This window comes from Falco naumanni, chromosome 1 (genome assembly GCF_017639655.2).
Source record: "Falco naumanni isolate bFalNau1 chromosome 1, bFalNau1.pat, whole genome shotgun sequence".
Taxonomy (NCBI): domain Eukaryota; kingdom Metazoa; phylum Chordata; class Aves; order Falconiformes; family Falconidae; genus Falco; species Falco naumanni.
In genome coordinates, this window is record NC_054054.1 from 121,986,316 (window position 1) to 122,001,805 (window position 15,490).

The 15,490-nt window shown below is 43.6% G+C and overlaps 1 protein-coding gene across 1 annotated transcript; it reads right to left on the minus strand.

Annotated features, from left to right (window-relative positions):
* Positions 1-442: 442 nt before the first annotated feature.
* TMEM100 (transmembrane protein 100) lies at positions 443-8,985 on the minus strand. Its single transcript, XM_040581880.1, has 4 exons — positions 8,574-8,985; positions 8,403-8,483; positions 5,472-5,656; positions 443-2,228 (listed from the first exon to the last, which is right to left on the minus strand). Exon 4 carries the CDS (start codon positions 2,164-2,166, stop codon positions 1,762-1,764), a length of 405 nt encoding a protein of 134 aa, XP_040437814.1. The 5' UTR covers positions 2,167-2,228; positions 5,472-5,656; positions 8,403-8,483; positions 8,574-8,985; the 3' UTR covers positions 443-1,761.
* Between the last annotated feature and the right edge of the window lie 6,505 nt (positions 8,986-15,490).

A 15,490-nucleotide genomic window follows, 5' to 3' on the forward strand; every position in this document is an offset into this window, starting at 1 on the left:
TGAAGTGCACTTTGCAAATCCGGGGATAAGTTATGGATGTAACAAGCTTAAACCACGGAGGGCAGCGGAAAAGGCGGCACCTGAGCCAGAATGCCTGGGTTATTTCAGCAGGAGAAGCGTACAGCTCTGGGATGACCTGCAGAAGACAAGCCCCTGCAGTACCCGTTTGGCAGGCGTGCTCTGCAGTGGCACTGCCACAGCCACTGTGGATGCCAGAGGCTCTGGAGGGCAAACCGGAGGCACAATAGCACAGGCCTTGCTTGCTGTAGCAACGGAAAGCAAAAATCACATCCAATCCTTTTTGGTCTGGAGAAAGCAAGGGGTGTGTGTGTGTGTGTGTGTGTGTGTGATGGGGGAAGAGAGAGAAGAAAAAAAAAAAAGAAAGAAAAAAAAAAAAGAAAAGAGGACTTCATGTCCATGTGGCCCCTTTGCCTTCTGACACCCTCACAGATGTCGGGGTGGAAGTCTGTGACTTGGCTCAGCACCACTTGTCCTTCACGATCTAGATGAAAAAATAGCATTCTGGTTTGCTTCGATTTGGGACCAGTCTCTCAATTATTCATTACCTGAGAAAAGCTGGAAGACCTCTAGAACACAAGAGTTACAGAATTAAACATCTCAGACACGCAGGAGACATCTGGCACCTGCTTTTCATAAAGATTCATAATCCCAGACCTCATTCAGCAAAAACTTACAGATGACTTTGCTTCCAGAAGTAATTAATAGTTGTGTCTACAACTATGCCAGCATCTGCAGAACTGACCGTTACAATTTTTCAATAACCCAGTTGTTAATCAAGCTGCGAGAGGGATGGGCTATCATACCAAAATCCGTAGTCTACAGAGATTTTTGGAAGAGATCAGCAGTACATATGTTGACAGTTATTGTCACAGGTGTTGTTCTACAAAAACAGAATCACAAAGCACAGTTGAATATATAAGCTATGCTGACAGCAATAATGAAAGATTTTCTAATAGTCTAGCAGCACTGCATATTATTTGAATGAAATTTATTTTTTAATTTTATAGCAAAATAATCAAAAGTGCTAAACCTGACCACTTTAATTTACAAAAAATGTCTCATGTTTTAAGCTATTATCATACCTCGTTATTTAGGTTAGACAATATAATTATACATTTCTACATATTTCTACCCAATAGTAAAACAAAATTAATATTAGTTGGTTTAAAAAAAGGGGGAAAGTACCACAGATATTGGGAGGGGAAAGTTACATAAAATATAAGAATCAGCTTATTGAGCAATCTGCAGTGTGTGTGGCTGTTATTGCTTTTTGGGTTTTTTTTTTAAGCTACAATTTAAGTCACAGAGAATCTGGCCATAAGCTTGTAGTCACTTCACACGCTATGACTTCTCCCTTGGTCAAACATCACAGTGTGTATTTTAGGAAGATCTCTGGCATTTTAAGTCAGTTAAAATTATTTTCTTAATTCTCCAAGTTCCCTTTCCAACATGATCAGCATGCTGGAGAATGCAGTTATGGTGATTGCGGTTATGACGACACTGTTTTCTGTGAAGGAAAAGTGTTTTTTTCCTCCGTCTTGTGAAGAATCGCTACCAAGTCTGCAGTAAGAAAAACATTAAGGGCACTTGCAGAGTTTTTAAGAGTATTTCTTAATCCATTCTGTTTTCATTTCAGTTCATTTCCAAAGTTAAATTAAAACCTGCGATCTCTCCTACTGATAAATAGTCAAGTTGACTTACAAAGGATCTGTCTTCTGTCCAGCCTTCTCTTGGTTGTCTTCAACCGAACAAGGTTCGCTGATTCGCCACAAGCGCTGTCTGGCTCTCCCGCCTCTTTGCTTTCTTGTTTTGCTGCCGGATTTTCCAGCACACTGCACTAGAAGCCAGCAAAAGGAGTCCTGATGACAAGAGGACTAATCCAAACACTGAGATGATTGATCCATGGGAATTGAAGCTGTATGCCACAGCAGTAACCACAATGCCGGCTATGAGGATAACCACACCGAAGGGAATGGTACAGCGGTAACAGGAGAGTTCTGCTCCCCCTGTTGCTGCAGTCAGCTGGCATTCACTGACGAGAGGAATGGTGGTTATCACACAGTCATTGTTATTACTCTTCTCCATGGTTACAGAATCAGGATGCTTTGGAGCACCCAGGATCTCTTTAATAGGTTCATTTGTCATCTTGATTGTCTTGACCTCCTCAATTCTCAGGCTAGAGCAGGCTCTGCTGAACACACGCTGCACTGTGGAGAGAAGAGCATGAGTTCAACTAAGAAGCGTTACCATTATGTGACAAATGGGTGACACAGAGGCATTCCACTCGGGGTCGCTAACAAGCGGACAGTCTGACCCCACAAGGATTTATGCACAAGCCTAATTGTAACACTACTGATTGTGGAGGATCTGAATCAATTCTTATGGCAGTCATCAGCACGTACATAAGCGCTAGGAAGAACAGTGTCACAGACCAAGGCAGACAGCAACCTTAAGGTGCTGTGGGCCAAATCCTACTGTAAGTTACATCCTAAAGTCTGCTTTCTGGATGTTATTTAGATTTCAATGGCATTACATCCTCTGACAAGTAGGTAAAGTTCATGGGCTGTTTTGGTTAAAAATTCCACTCTTGCTCACACACTTTCTCACACTGTTTCTTTATATATAAACCTATACACACACACACCACAAATCTGCTGCAATGCACATCACGGTAACACGGGCAAGAACTGGCCCAGCAAAACACAGGATTAAAGAGTGAACCCTTTCTCAACACAACTGCTACTTGGTGAAAAAATTAAAATGGTCATGATTAGATATGGATGTGGGGGGAATGGGGCTGAAGGCAGTTCCCTGCACTCATCAAACACCAGCTGAAGGCTGGCAAACCTACTGTTACAGCAACATCAATGCCAGACTGTCAGCTTGCCATTTAAATTAGCTTAATGAAAAAGTAATGGGTCCTTTTTAAATCCATGAAACCACATCCATGTTGCTGTGTGGGAGGGAGATTTACAGTCATACTGACTCATCTTAGTTACACCTGTCTCCATGTTGCATACACACCCTCAGTCCTACAGACGAAATGCAGTTTGACTCCATCCGCCTCATGAGGCAAAATAGCTTTCGGCTCCACGGAGCCCAGCACGTAACTGGAGTCCACCTGATCAGGGCAAGACGCGCCCACGGCTCTTCACCACTATGGGCTGCCATGACAGAGCTTGGCCTTCTTGCTGGGACTGTGGTGGTGTGGGGCCCAGCCTGGAGCCCGCAGCAAGCCTCTGACAATGCTGGGGTAACCACAGCTGGGCTGCGCGCTCAGTGCGCCCCACCACATACAAGAGAAACTGGGACAAGGGGAAACAACCAGGTTTTCCTGCTGCGCGTAGCTCACAGGACTCCTCCACCTCTCTCCAGTATGGGCTGTGTAGCTTTTGCTCTTATGAGCAACATGATCTGCAGCTCAGAGAACAAGGAAGAGCGTTGGCAATGCAGTAATGCTTTTATCACTTTTATCACCTTCACATCTGTGGGTAGGAAGTTAATTGCCAGATACTTGTATTCTCCTTTTCCTTTCCCACCACTCCCACCCTTGTTGCTAAGATATATTCGTCCATTGTGGAGAGCCCTTGATTTTGTATCTCAGTGCCTCATATTGACTGTGTTTTGCGGGGAAGAGGATCTCACTATTTTTAAACACACACACAAACAGCCTATCCTCTGTATCTCGTCAGAGAGTTTTTCTGTCCGAGTTCCTTGAATCCTAATGAGAGAAGGGAAGTTCAGACCTGGTTTGACAAACCTTTTGTTCTACTGCTCTAAGGAAGAGTGCTTAGCCCAGTGCTCAGTTCAATATTGCATCTTGCTGTGCACAGCTACCTTCAGGGCTCAATCCAGCACAGGGCTCAGCAGCTACAAGACAGAGTAGCCTTTCCCTCCATAAGGACAAAGCTGAGCACAACAACTGACAGCAAAAGAAGCAATGGGCACAAACTAAAATACAGGAGGTTCTGTCTGAACATTAAGCAACATTTTTTTACTGTGAGGGTGACCGAGCGCTGGAACAGGTTGCCCAGGGAGGTTTTGAAGTCTCCATCCTTGGAAACATTCAAAAGCCATCTAGCCAGTCCTGGGCAGACTTGTTGAGGTGACCCTGCTTGAGCAGGGAGTGGACCAGATGACCTCCAGAGTTCCCTTCCAACCCTAGCCATGCCATGATTCCGTGTGTTTCTGCGAAGGTACTTGGTATCTCCAATCCCAGGAAGGGGATCCGATCAGCGCTTATCAGACAAAGCAAACAGATCTGCACCGACACCTTAGATATCCTAGGTTTTCCTAGGTTCTGTTGTTTTGTTCTTTGAATCACACCACATGATTAAGCACCTTCTACATCAGAGAGAAAGAGCCCAGGAAAGCCATGGGGTCGCTCTAGAGCATCATCGATCTGTCTCCACATTGATCTGAGCCCAAGTTCTGCATTTTCAATAATAACTTACACGGCAATGAGACCCACGCTGGTGTCATTATGTTGCTGCATTACTTATCCATAAAATGTTACAGAAGATCAGCACAATGGGAGAATGTGGTCCCCAAATGTCATCTTTTTTTGATCTTACCATTAGCCATATTCAAGTAGTTCAACATTTTATTATTAAATTTGAGGGAGGAAAACACCTAACCATTTTCCATATAAAAGGTCTCTCAGTTCCAAATACATTTTAAGAAGTTTTCAAAAGTCCAAATACTTTCTCTAACAGTCACAGAAATAGGGCAACTTCCCAATAATTTGAAAAGGCTTTGGATTGGGCTCATAAACACAATTTTTCTGAAAAACTTTAACATTCATTCAAAGTATATTTACTCCTGTCTCTAGAGTCCTTGTCCCTCTGCTTCAAATACATCCCCAACGAGCATTACATCTCTTAGAAATCTGTACAGATATTTATGAAGAAAGAAAATATATTTATACAGTCAAAACTAACATGACTTTTTTGTTAAATATCCTAAACTACCAAAATTAAGTCAATGGCAAAATAGCTGTTGACTTCTGAGGAGCACAGTTCTTGCCTGTAATAGGATGTAAGCTGACAGGCACTCATATAAAACAAATAAACATATCCCTGTTGAAATACTGCAATTTAAATAAACAACAGAACCTATTCGAAGTGTGAGTAAAGGTATTCAGACCCAGAAAACAGGGCACTAGATCCTCATTACCAGCAAAGTCACTTCTGACTTATGCCAACAGGTGACTTGGTTCAAGTTTCAGGGTAAGAAATTTAGGCAAAGATACCCAGCAACACCAGCATCCTCTCACTAATCACGCTAGAAGCACCGTCTTAAGGAGCTACTTTGACTTGGAGAAAGAATGTGTTTCTGTGGCAATCTTGTGCCTAACACTGGATAAAGGGGAGAGGAATGTTTTACCCACTAGTAAGCGTAAATGGAGATTTACCGAAAAGGCATGAAATTCATCAGCATTGAGCACCTACCAGGTCCATGAGAAATCCATCGTAACAAATCCCTTGGATCAGTAAGCAGAGGAAGACTGCTTAAGATATCTCGTATGTCAGTTCAAGGCAGAGTCATGCAGCAGTAAGGGCTGCTCCAGGCTTTGAAGTGTCAGATGTTGACGAATGATGAATTGGAGGTGACAATATTCTAGCATGGAAGTTTCCTACAAGAAAAGTTGTTGGTTATTTATCTGCCTAAGAACAAAACGCCTGCATAGAAAAGCTCCTGCTGTATGCTGACTCGTGCTCCTAACCTAACCGAAGCAGGAGATGTTCTGTCTGGCTCTCCTAGTCGTTTCTGCCTCTTTTCTTGGCAGCAGCCACCCATTTCCGGCCCTATGTAACATTTTCCTTTGATGATGTGACGTCTTGATGATGAGTGTCACAACCCAGGCAAGCCCCCCAGAAAGAGCTAGGCAGGAAAAAGTAGTGCATACGAATTTCTGCAGTTAAAAATGTCATCTAACTTCACTTCTATTGCTCACTTCACCTATGTGAATCACAACTCTGAATACCTGGGGACTTGTCTCTTCTATGTCTCCAGTTTCTTTGAGCAAATCATTTTCTCTCCATGTGTCTTGGTTTTCCTAGCTGTAAACTGACAGCGACAACATGCTTCCCACTAACCCCCCTCCTTTTAAATCTATCCTATTATAACAAACCCCAAGTAATATACCCCAAAAACTCCTCTCAGGAAAAAAAAAAGGCAAAGTGACTTCAAGAAATCACTGTAATGAACTTAAGTCTTATGTTCATTTCTGTTATTGGATTTTTTAAACTAAGATTCATAACTCAAACAGGGACAAGGCAGAATCTGCAGCAGAACAGTGTGACAATTCTGCAGAAAGCAGAGTGATGGAAATTGTTATCAACTGCAGAAACAACTGTGAAATCACCAAGCAGCTGGGTAAAACTTACGAAGCAGCAGAGATTTATGTTGCTAATCTTATTCAACGTTTCCTTTCTGTATGTGCAGGATTATGGAAGATCATTTCAACACTGAAGAAGTCTTAAAGTGGGGATGAGAGTACGTTCATAAATTTGTATAATAATAATAAATTTAAGAGCTTTTTCTCTTTTTAAGTTATGTAGATGATGCTAACATTTCACAAACACATTTACAGGCACAAACTGCTGCTGCTGTTCTCTAGATGATCCTTGGAATGAACCTGTGACACAGATGAAGTATATTTAGCAGATTATTGAAGTTAGCTAATAATACAGAAGTCTCCTTGCTTATTTCCTTGACTACATTCTTGTACACACTACCTAATAATTAGGTTAACTTTTTGAAAAGTTTGGAGGGAGATACAGAAACACCACCACCATCCTTCAGATAAATAATCTAGATTACATTAAAACAAAAACAGACCTCTAAAATTACCTTGCAGTCAGCTTCCACTCTTATTACAAGAATGGTTACATTTGTTTGAAAAACTCTCCCTAATGCAATTGTGCCCCCTAAGCCACTCCACTAGCATCATTTGTTTAGAAGATTAATTGCTCTGCCAGTAATTTATGTGTATTTGTCCTTGACTACATACAGTTTTGGTAACTTTTTAAATTCACATCTTTATCAAAAAAGCTGACTGACAGAGCAATTTCTTAAGGACAGGATTTCTCAGCCTCCTCCTTCCTTCCCTCACCACAAAGCTAAGAAGCAGAAACACATGAAAACTATACATTAAGCTTCCAATATTTTAACTCTGAACAACTTCAATGTGGTGCTCTCGCAGGAGGCTTCCCACATACTGAATATCTCTGTGCAAGTGCAAAGAGCTGTATTTCTCAACCACTACAATCCTTTCCGCTTTTTTGCATTTTACTCAGAACCAGTGGGACACATTTAACTTTTCTGCCTTCAGGCTCCGGATCTGATTCTCCGTATCTTGCATAGTATTTCTGACACCCTTTTTTGCTTATGTAAAATTGCAATAAATCACAATGCTCATGCTTCATGCTTGCTTTTGCATTGAAGTGACTACAGAAAACAGCATAAGGAGTCCTTCTGTAGTGAGAGGAGAGCCAGAGTTCATTTGGAATTCAACAGACTATAGCAATCCTGAACACAGTCCCACAGCTCTTCCCCATATGAACACTCCTGGAAATACAGAACTAGAATTTGTACTTACAAGACTCCAGGATCAGGCCCTGAAGGACAAGGGTAGGAGATGAACACATTACACCCACGTCAACTGTCTGAGCTTCAGGATGCCTTAAGTTTCCACCACCAAGTTTTTAGGTAAAAAAATTACTAGATTTAACCTCTCACACCTTCATCGTTTTTCAGATATAGTTGGAGGGTAGGATGGGAGCCAACCAAACCCCTCCGCAAACAAACCTTTTTATCTGCAAATCGTAAAACTTTCAAATGCGTCGGTAAAACTCCACACAGCCCCAGGGTAAAACCCCGCATGGCACACCTAGCCCGCACACCTATGCAAGAGAGAAGGGACGCAAAGAAGCAAGGAAAGCTTGAGGCACGCCTGCTGCTCTACGGGCCGCCAGTATCCAAGAGCCACTGCCCCGCGGGGGCACACGCCGACCCGCAGCGCTGGTTGCAGCTCCGGCTGCGAACACCCCGGAGATGTTAATTGTAACACTTCGTGGCCCGGGAAGAGCCCGGTGCCGCACAGGGGAGCGGGGCTGGAGCCGCCGCAGGCCCGCGGGCCGGAGCGCAGAGGCTCCCCGGCGCGTCCCAGCAGCCCCAGCCCGCCCCGCCGCCGCGGGCAGCCGGGCCCCGGGCGCTGCCGGGGCAGCCGCGGGGCTGGAGCCGGCGGGCACCGAGAGGCGGCGGGGGCGCGGCCGGGCGCCGGGCGTGCGGGTCCTGCGGCTGCGAGCCGAGCCGTGCCAAGCCGTGCCAAGCCGTGCCATACCACGCTACAGGATGGTGTGCGGAGCCGCGCTTACCTCCCGAGTGCCGGACGGGGCTGCGGCGGACACTCGCCCGGAGTAAGCTCAAGAGTGGGATGCAGCTCGCTGCACAAGGGACTGTAAACAAAGTTCTTGGTGAGAGCGAAACAATTAAGGGACCGAAGCAAATTCAGCGGCGGGCGCTGCCGCGGGCGGGGCGGCACTCACCGGGGAAGGTCCCGCTCGGTTTGGGAGGGCGGCCGGGAGGAAGGCTGTCCGCCAGAGGCCGGGCTGGGCAGGGCACCCCCGCGCTTGCCCAGCCCTCCGCGGTTTGGCTCGGCGGGGCCGGCGCTGCGCGGTTCACATGCCCGTTTCAGAGATGCGCCGGGGGGGATACACGACGTGCGTGTCTCCTTGTCGTGGTTTAACCCCGGCTGGCGACGATACTCGCGCACTCCCCGCACGGTGGGATGGGGGAGAGGACTGGAGGGGTAAAAGTGAGAAAACTCTTGTGCTGAGATAAAGGCGGTTTAGTCGGTACAGAAAAAGCCGCGCTCGCCCAGGTCATGCACCAGGTGGGGCTGCGCAGCCCAGCACGCCCGGGCGGCGGCCGGTGAGCCCCGGGGCCTGAGAAGCATCTGCCGGGCCGCTGCCCCGCGCCCGGGGGTCGGCGGTACCGGGGCGCCCTGTGTGGGGCCTGGGGGCACGCCGCTTGCCCGCTGCCCGGCGGGGCGGGGGGGCTCTGCCGAAGCACCGGCCGCGCCGGCACCCAGATGAACTCCTGGCTGGCGTTTGACTGCTCAGCAATTAAACGAGGAGGAACATAGTTTTAGATTACATCCTTAGAGGATAAAGTTTTATCTATCAGCTAGAAATACTTTAACTGGCTTTAACTATGCTTTAATCACTCATTTCAGTGGGACATCAAATGCTGCAGGGGCTTGGAGTGGGTGGGTATGTGTATGTGTTATTTTTTACCATGATTTCTGTTCTTTTCAGACAAAAAGCAGACAGATTTTGCTTTTAAGGCTTGTAAAAGGACATGTTTGAATTTTGCGGTTAAGCTTGCCCGAAGTTTATATTTAAAAGGCACTATTTTATCAATGATTGATAAAAGAGCAGTGCACCAGATGTATTTAATCAGCCGCTGTCTCTGAAAGCATGCATGTACTTTTGACTCCCTTTCCAGGGTGAAATCCCGGCCTCACAGAAACTAGCAGATAAACTTCCATCAACTTTACAGGGGCCAAGATTTCACCCTGTGTATCATTAGCAACTCCCGAGTGATGGAGATCCTGCCAAGGCTTCACCTCCTCCAGCCAAATCAGCCAGGGGGTTCTGGAAGAGCTCCACAGCGTTATACAAGAAACTGGCATTTTTTTCCCATTTGCCAGTATTCCCTCCAAATATGTTGGCATTTTATCAGAAATGACAAGCAAACTGATCTGAGGGGAACTGTCGTTAGAAAGGATCTCTTGGGCCATTAAGTCCAGTCTTTCCTAATACAGGAAGCCATGCCAGGTAATATCTTCATTAAACTTGCCAAATTCCACCTCCAGGCAACTGGGTTTCCTGCCTCTCCCATTGGAAGGCTATGAGCCTTATTCTGTTGGTATCTCTATGTATCTAGATAACTCTATCTTGTTTCTAGCTGCATGGATTCATAGACAATTATACACAGATGAATAAGCCTTTGGCTAAAATAGATGTTCTTTCTTTTGGCAATTAACTCTTTAATGTCATAAGAGTTAGAAATCAGACTCGCTCAGTCTTGGGTTTAGTTATCATTTTTTCATATGTGGCCTTACCAGTATTCTGCATGTAAGTGCAAGTACTGCCCTGTCCCACCAGAAACACTAACATTTCATAATTATCCTCTGATCGTTCAGTATATCAGTTTTTCTCCAGCATCAGTTCCACTTATCACTTTATATCAGAAATTCTTGCTGTTAGCACATATGCATATGACCTACATTTCACCCCATTGCCATTACATCAATTCCTCTGTAGTCCTTCCAGTGTAGTACTTGGCCCCCCTGTGTTGACAGAAAACCTCCCTCCCATGCTCGCACCACCAACAGTTCCACTTTGTACATTCTTACTTTCCCATGCCAACTTTATTACTGAAAGTGTTACATAAAATACTGAAAGTATTTCATAAAATATCTCCCAATGCTGATTTTTGAGGAACGAATCTGAAGTACGTGTAAACAAGTGTTGAAGCTGGACTTAGAATTCACGTTTCTGTACAAATAAACAGCCTAACAATAGGCTAGAAAGTTACACTTTCTTCCAGACCCCTGCGATTGTAACTCCTTTTTGTGAAGCAGAAAAACCTGTGGTGAAAACTGATGGGAATGACGCCTCCCTGTAGCTCCGAGAGATTCGTGGGCTCTCCCCTAGAAGGGTGGGTTTGAAGCTCTCAGGCACATAAGGGTCGAATACAACTTGGGCACCACTCCTCTGGCCTTTTAAAAAAGGGATGACTGACTACCTTTGCCTTTTAAGGGCCTGCTGTGTTCTGGGCATGACTCTCCAAGGATATAAAGAAGTACCAAACATACCCGAAGCAGCACGTGTGGCACCTGTAGAAATTCAGTGCAAACAGCTGAGGAAACTTCAGGACTAAGCAACAGCTGCAGTGAAGGGTTACAGGTTCACAATTTTGGACTGCCATGCCTAAATGCTACATAGTTCCCTTTTAGGATCTGCCCTAAATGACAAAATCTCCTCCCTGTGGCCTTAACACAGCTGCTCTGGAGGAGGTGCAGCCCCAGCGGCTGGGACAATAAGCAGAGGCCTGTGTGATTCTGGAACTCATGCAGCCTATTGAGAGCCCAGAGTTTTACTCCTAAATTGAGCAATGCTGTTGCTCTGCCGACTAAGACACACTTGCAATACTTCGTGGCTTCCTTTGAGTTTCTAGTAGTCTCCTGGGCCTTAACAGCACAGCAAACAGTGACTCATTAATCTGGCAAAGTACAACCATTGTGGACTCCCTATTCAATTAGTTTTCCTTGCTTTTTTTTGCTAACCCTCCATTGAATGTTCCTTTATTTCATCCCTAAGGCCACACATGGACACAACACACAAGCTGACTGCATTTACTGAAACTTTTAGAAAGCACTCTTTCAACATGTTTAATATATTGTAAATTGACATTATCGTGTCAGGCAGCCTATGTGTTTTGTGATAGGGAATAGAGTCCTTACCAAAACCAGTTAAAGCAGAAAAGCAAATAATTTTGCATAAAATGCTGTAGCTCTCCTCTCATTAAAGCAGTTTATAGCACAAGGGAGTTCAGCCCAGTCAGCTGACAGCTATGCAAACCACCTGGTCTGTGTGTAGCCAGGCTCATGAAATGAATGTGCTTATAATGATAGTGAGAAACCTCTTTGGTGACTAGCAATATGGGAAGAAATTTTCTTTGAACTCCATTACATCCTACCAGTACTTTGGTCAACATCAATTATCCTGCTGTGCATCTGAACTTTGTTATTGCCCTATATGACTTTCACTTAATCTTCCTGCAGTGCTGAAGAAGACAAGACATCTGGAGCTGAAAACAATTATTCTTATCTTCTATTGCTTTTATAATTACATGAAGTTCACATTTGAAGAGCTGCATTCCTTAAATGGACATGTGCTTTTAATTAACAGAGGGATGCGCCCCACCACCAGAAGCCAGATCCTGAATCTTGCACAAGGTGGTTTACAGAACCTCTGAATTTTTAGCCAACATGGCAGCTTTCTGGCTGAGATAGGAGGAAGCCTAGTAACAAGGACAAGCCAATGTAATTTCACCATAACGGTGCTTTTTGTCAGAGGCTATTGCAGCAGGAACAAGCAGATTCAGCTGAGATTGAAGTCAGGGTGGGAATGATCTCTTCCCATGGCTCTGCAGAGGGGTTTTCTTGTTTTTCCACCTGCACTGAGTACCCCAAGAATTTACAAGGCACAAAGACATGAAGGGAGATACAGATAAAAAGCTGAAAAAGTGACATGTCCAAGCTCACCTAGCAGATGATGTCAAGAGACATGTTGTACCTTGCTTCCCTGTTCTGCCAGTAGATATGGCATGAAGAGCACACACTGTTCCCTCTTCACATGGTCAGTCTAATTAATATGGAGCATTTCAGCCAGTTGTAATTGACTTTCCAGCAGTAGAAAGAAAATAATGAGGTTTAAGCTAACCTACACAGGCCATCAGTTGAATTACTTCCTGTAAAACAAGCTTTTCTGTAGGCTCTAGACAGCTCGGGAAAGTTGGTGAAAAGGAAAAGAAGGTGTTATGGGGAAATCACTACTTGCCAGTGGTGTTCAATGGCTGTTGATGCAACAGACTTGTTTATAGCCAGAGGCAGCCTTCGGATTATTTTAGCTGACATCCTGTGTAACACAAATCATTCAATTTTACATTCAGTCCACAATCTGTACTATGAAACTGAAATTCTCTGTTCATCTGAAGTATATTTTCCAGAAAACCATCCCATCAAGAGGTGGAGTATTTGCCAATTCATTCCAATGTTACTAACTTCACTGTTAAAAACTATGGTTTGTTTCTATTTTTTCCTATTTCTTTATGTTAATCTTAAATCTTCGGCTTTAACTTTGTCTGATGAGTCTTTCTTTGTTCTACTCCACTACAGTCTTTGGAATTAAATTTATATACAACATCTATCTAAAATACTGCATACAGCTAAAATACCCAGATTTTCTCCTACATAATAGATGAGTTCTGTGAAATTACCAGTAAGTCAAGTGTCTGACCTAAAGGGTAGTTAAGAAAGAAAAGAATGAATTGCTGCAGTAAGACCAGTTGTCACTATTCCCACAAAAGACATCTTTTTGTATGTATCATTTGCTTTAATATCACATGCTAAGGGAAATGATTAGAAATATTTCTACATCCATATAAACAAGTTAGGAAAATAGAGGGTGTGGTAGTGACAATGATTTACCAAATCAAGATCTAAATAGCCTTGCTTATCTTCTGAATGAGTCATTTTAGGTCATGCAGATAATAGTGCAATCCCTTCTTTTTCTACAACAAAAATCTAAAATTACCCCTCTTTCTTCAAGTCCAGGTAAATAGGTTGCACCTCACAATCTCAGTTTATTTGCACTGGTAGTGTGTTACTTTCCACAAAAGCTGTGGCTAGAAGGTGTAAATCAAAAGTAAATGTGGCCAAATTAGAGAGATGGGTCCTGACACCAGGAGTTCAGCATAATAAAACTCTACCATAGATAAAAAATATTTAGTATTAGAAGGCAGGGAAACAGCTGAACTCCAGTTATTCTCTGAATCCTCTTCTATTTGGGTGGAATGCTGTTGAAACCAGATGCTCAATACAGATATAGTCATAGTTTGGGGTTGAATACAACTGTATGAAGAAGGCTGTTACAAGCCAGTGTTTAATGGCCACATAAGACCTCTTCTGAGAGCTCAAACAGTGCATGTCTTGTGCTAGTTCTTTGCAAAAGAGATGATTGTCACTCTGGGTGACCCTTCCTTCCTATATACTTAGGCAGGAATATAAAATTCATAAAGATCTTAGTGTAGCAGACAGACTAATTTTTCTGCATACTCTAAAAGTGTTGAAAAAACAGATTTCCCTTTGACTCATACAAGGAGAGGAGATTATAGACTGCCTTACACATGCATGTCTCTGGTGGGAGACGATATTGTTACTTTTCAGCTTTCTGGATGAAGAATTTGCTTCTTGCTAGCTGCAAAAGTCATGAAACATTTTTTAAGAAAGGCTTTTACATAATGCAGTCAATAAAACAACAGTAGCAGAAAATTATAATTTGTTTGACTATGTATAATAGAAATATGAATGTGTGTACTGTATAAATGGTGTGTCAGGACTATTGAGCATTTTTGCAAACTTTTTGGAATGCAGAGTAAAACGGAATGACAATAGTACATAAATGTCAACACAGCAGTTAAATCCATCAAAATCCCACATCTTTAGTTCATCTTGCAGAATTTCTCAAAGTGCACCAGTGCCACATAGAGACAGACACAGGAAAACACAGTATAGCTGGTAGCACTCTCTCACATGTGGATACTCATATCCAAAACAAAACCTGAATATCAGAATATCATTTGGGGCCTGAAAACATCAATGTAGTATTCATTGCTGTTTTGATTTCTGTCCATATGTGAATTTCTGATGGATGAGTTGTCCAATTTACTGGTTTGATTCTACACCATAGAATTCAATGGATTGCCCAGCATTGATTTCAGTAGCAGAAAGGTTAGGTGTCACGGTGGAATTAATACAGATTATTTACATTCTAAAAAACAGGTGGGCAATTTAGGTGGATCAATCCCATCGATAGCGCAGATCAGCAAGTGTCCTTGAGGTGTTGTTTCCCACTGAAAGCAGCAGCAGCTAAATACCTAAGAAATACTACGTATGCAGGTCAAGTCATGGGCACTTTTTAAACTCCCCCTCATTGCCCTAGAATAGTAACCCTCTATTTTCATTCAGTTAGTATTTAGGTCCCTGACCCATGTGTGGGACTGGATCGTGCTGTATCTAGGCTGCCGTTGGTAGCTGTGCTCAAGCTTGGGTTCATGTTCCCAGAACCAGCTGCCCTGAAGCAGTTGCAATGCCATTGTTATTTGGTTCAGAGCTCTAGAAAGGTTGTCCCTGCTGTGTCCGAGCTCACCCCAGACTACAGCCACACTATCTAGTAGTGCAGGTAGCAAAGGGTTTGGGTTCAAAGTTTAGCTTCTATCCCTAAACTAAGGGCAATAGATGGACATACAAGTGATAAATAATAACACATAAACATGCAGGAAAATAAAAAATAAAGTCTCCTTTCAGAACTGTTTGTGCTTTCTTAGTAATCACCACTCCTTATTTACCAAGAAAAAAGGTCACATAGTAATGCCTTTTTTGAAAGCTTTGGTCCCTAGGGTAGCCTTGTGACATAAATCTCTTTTTCCATGAGAGTGCTGGGGGGAGGGAGGAGGGAGTGACCAGGCAGCTGTAGCCAACTTACAACTCTTGATGCCATGTAGACAACCATATAATGCAAAACATTTACTGAAAAACAACGGGCAGTGTTGAGCTATGATGACTTTAGTCCTTTTGCACAAACAAGGCTTCTTAAGAGATCATGAAATCTCA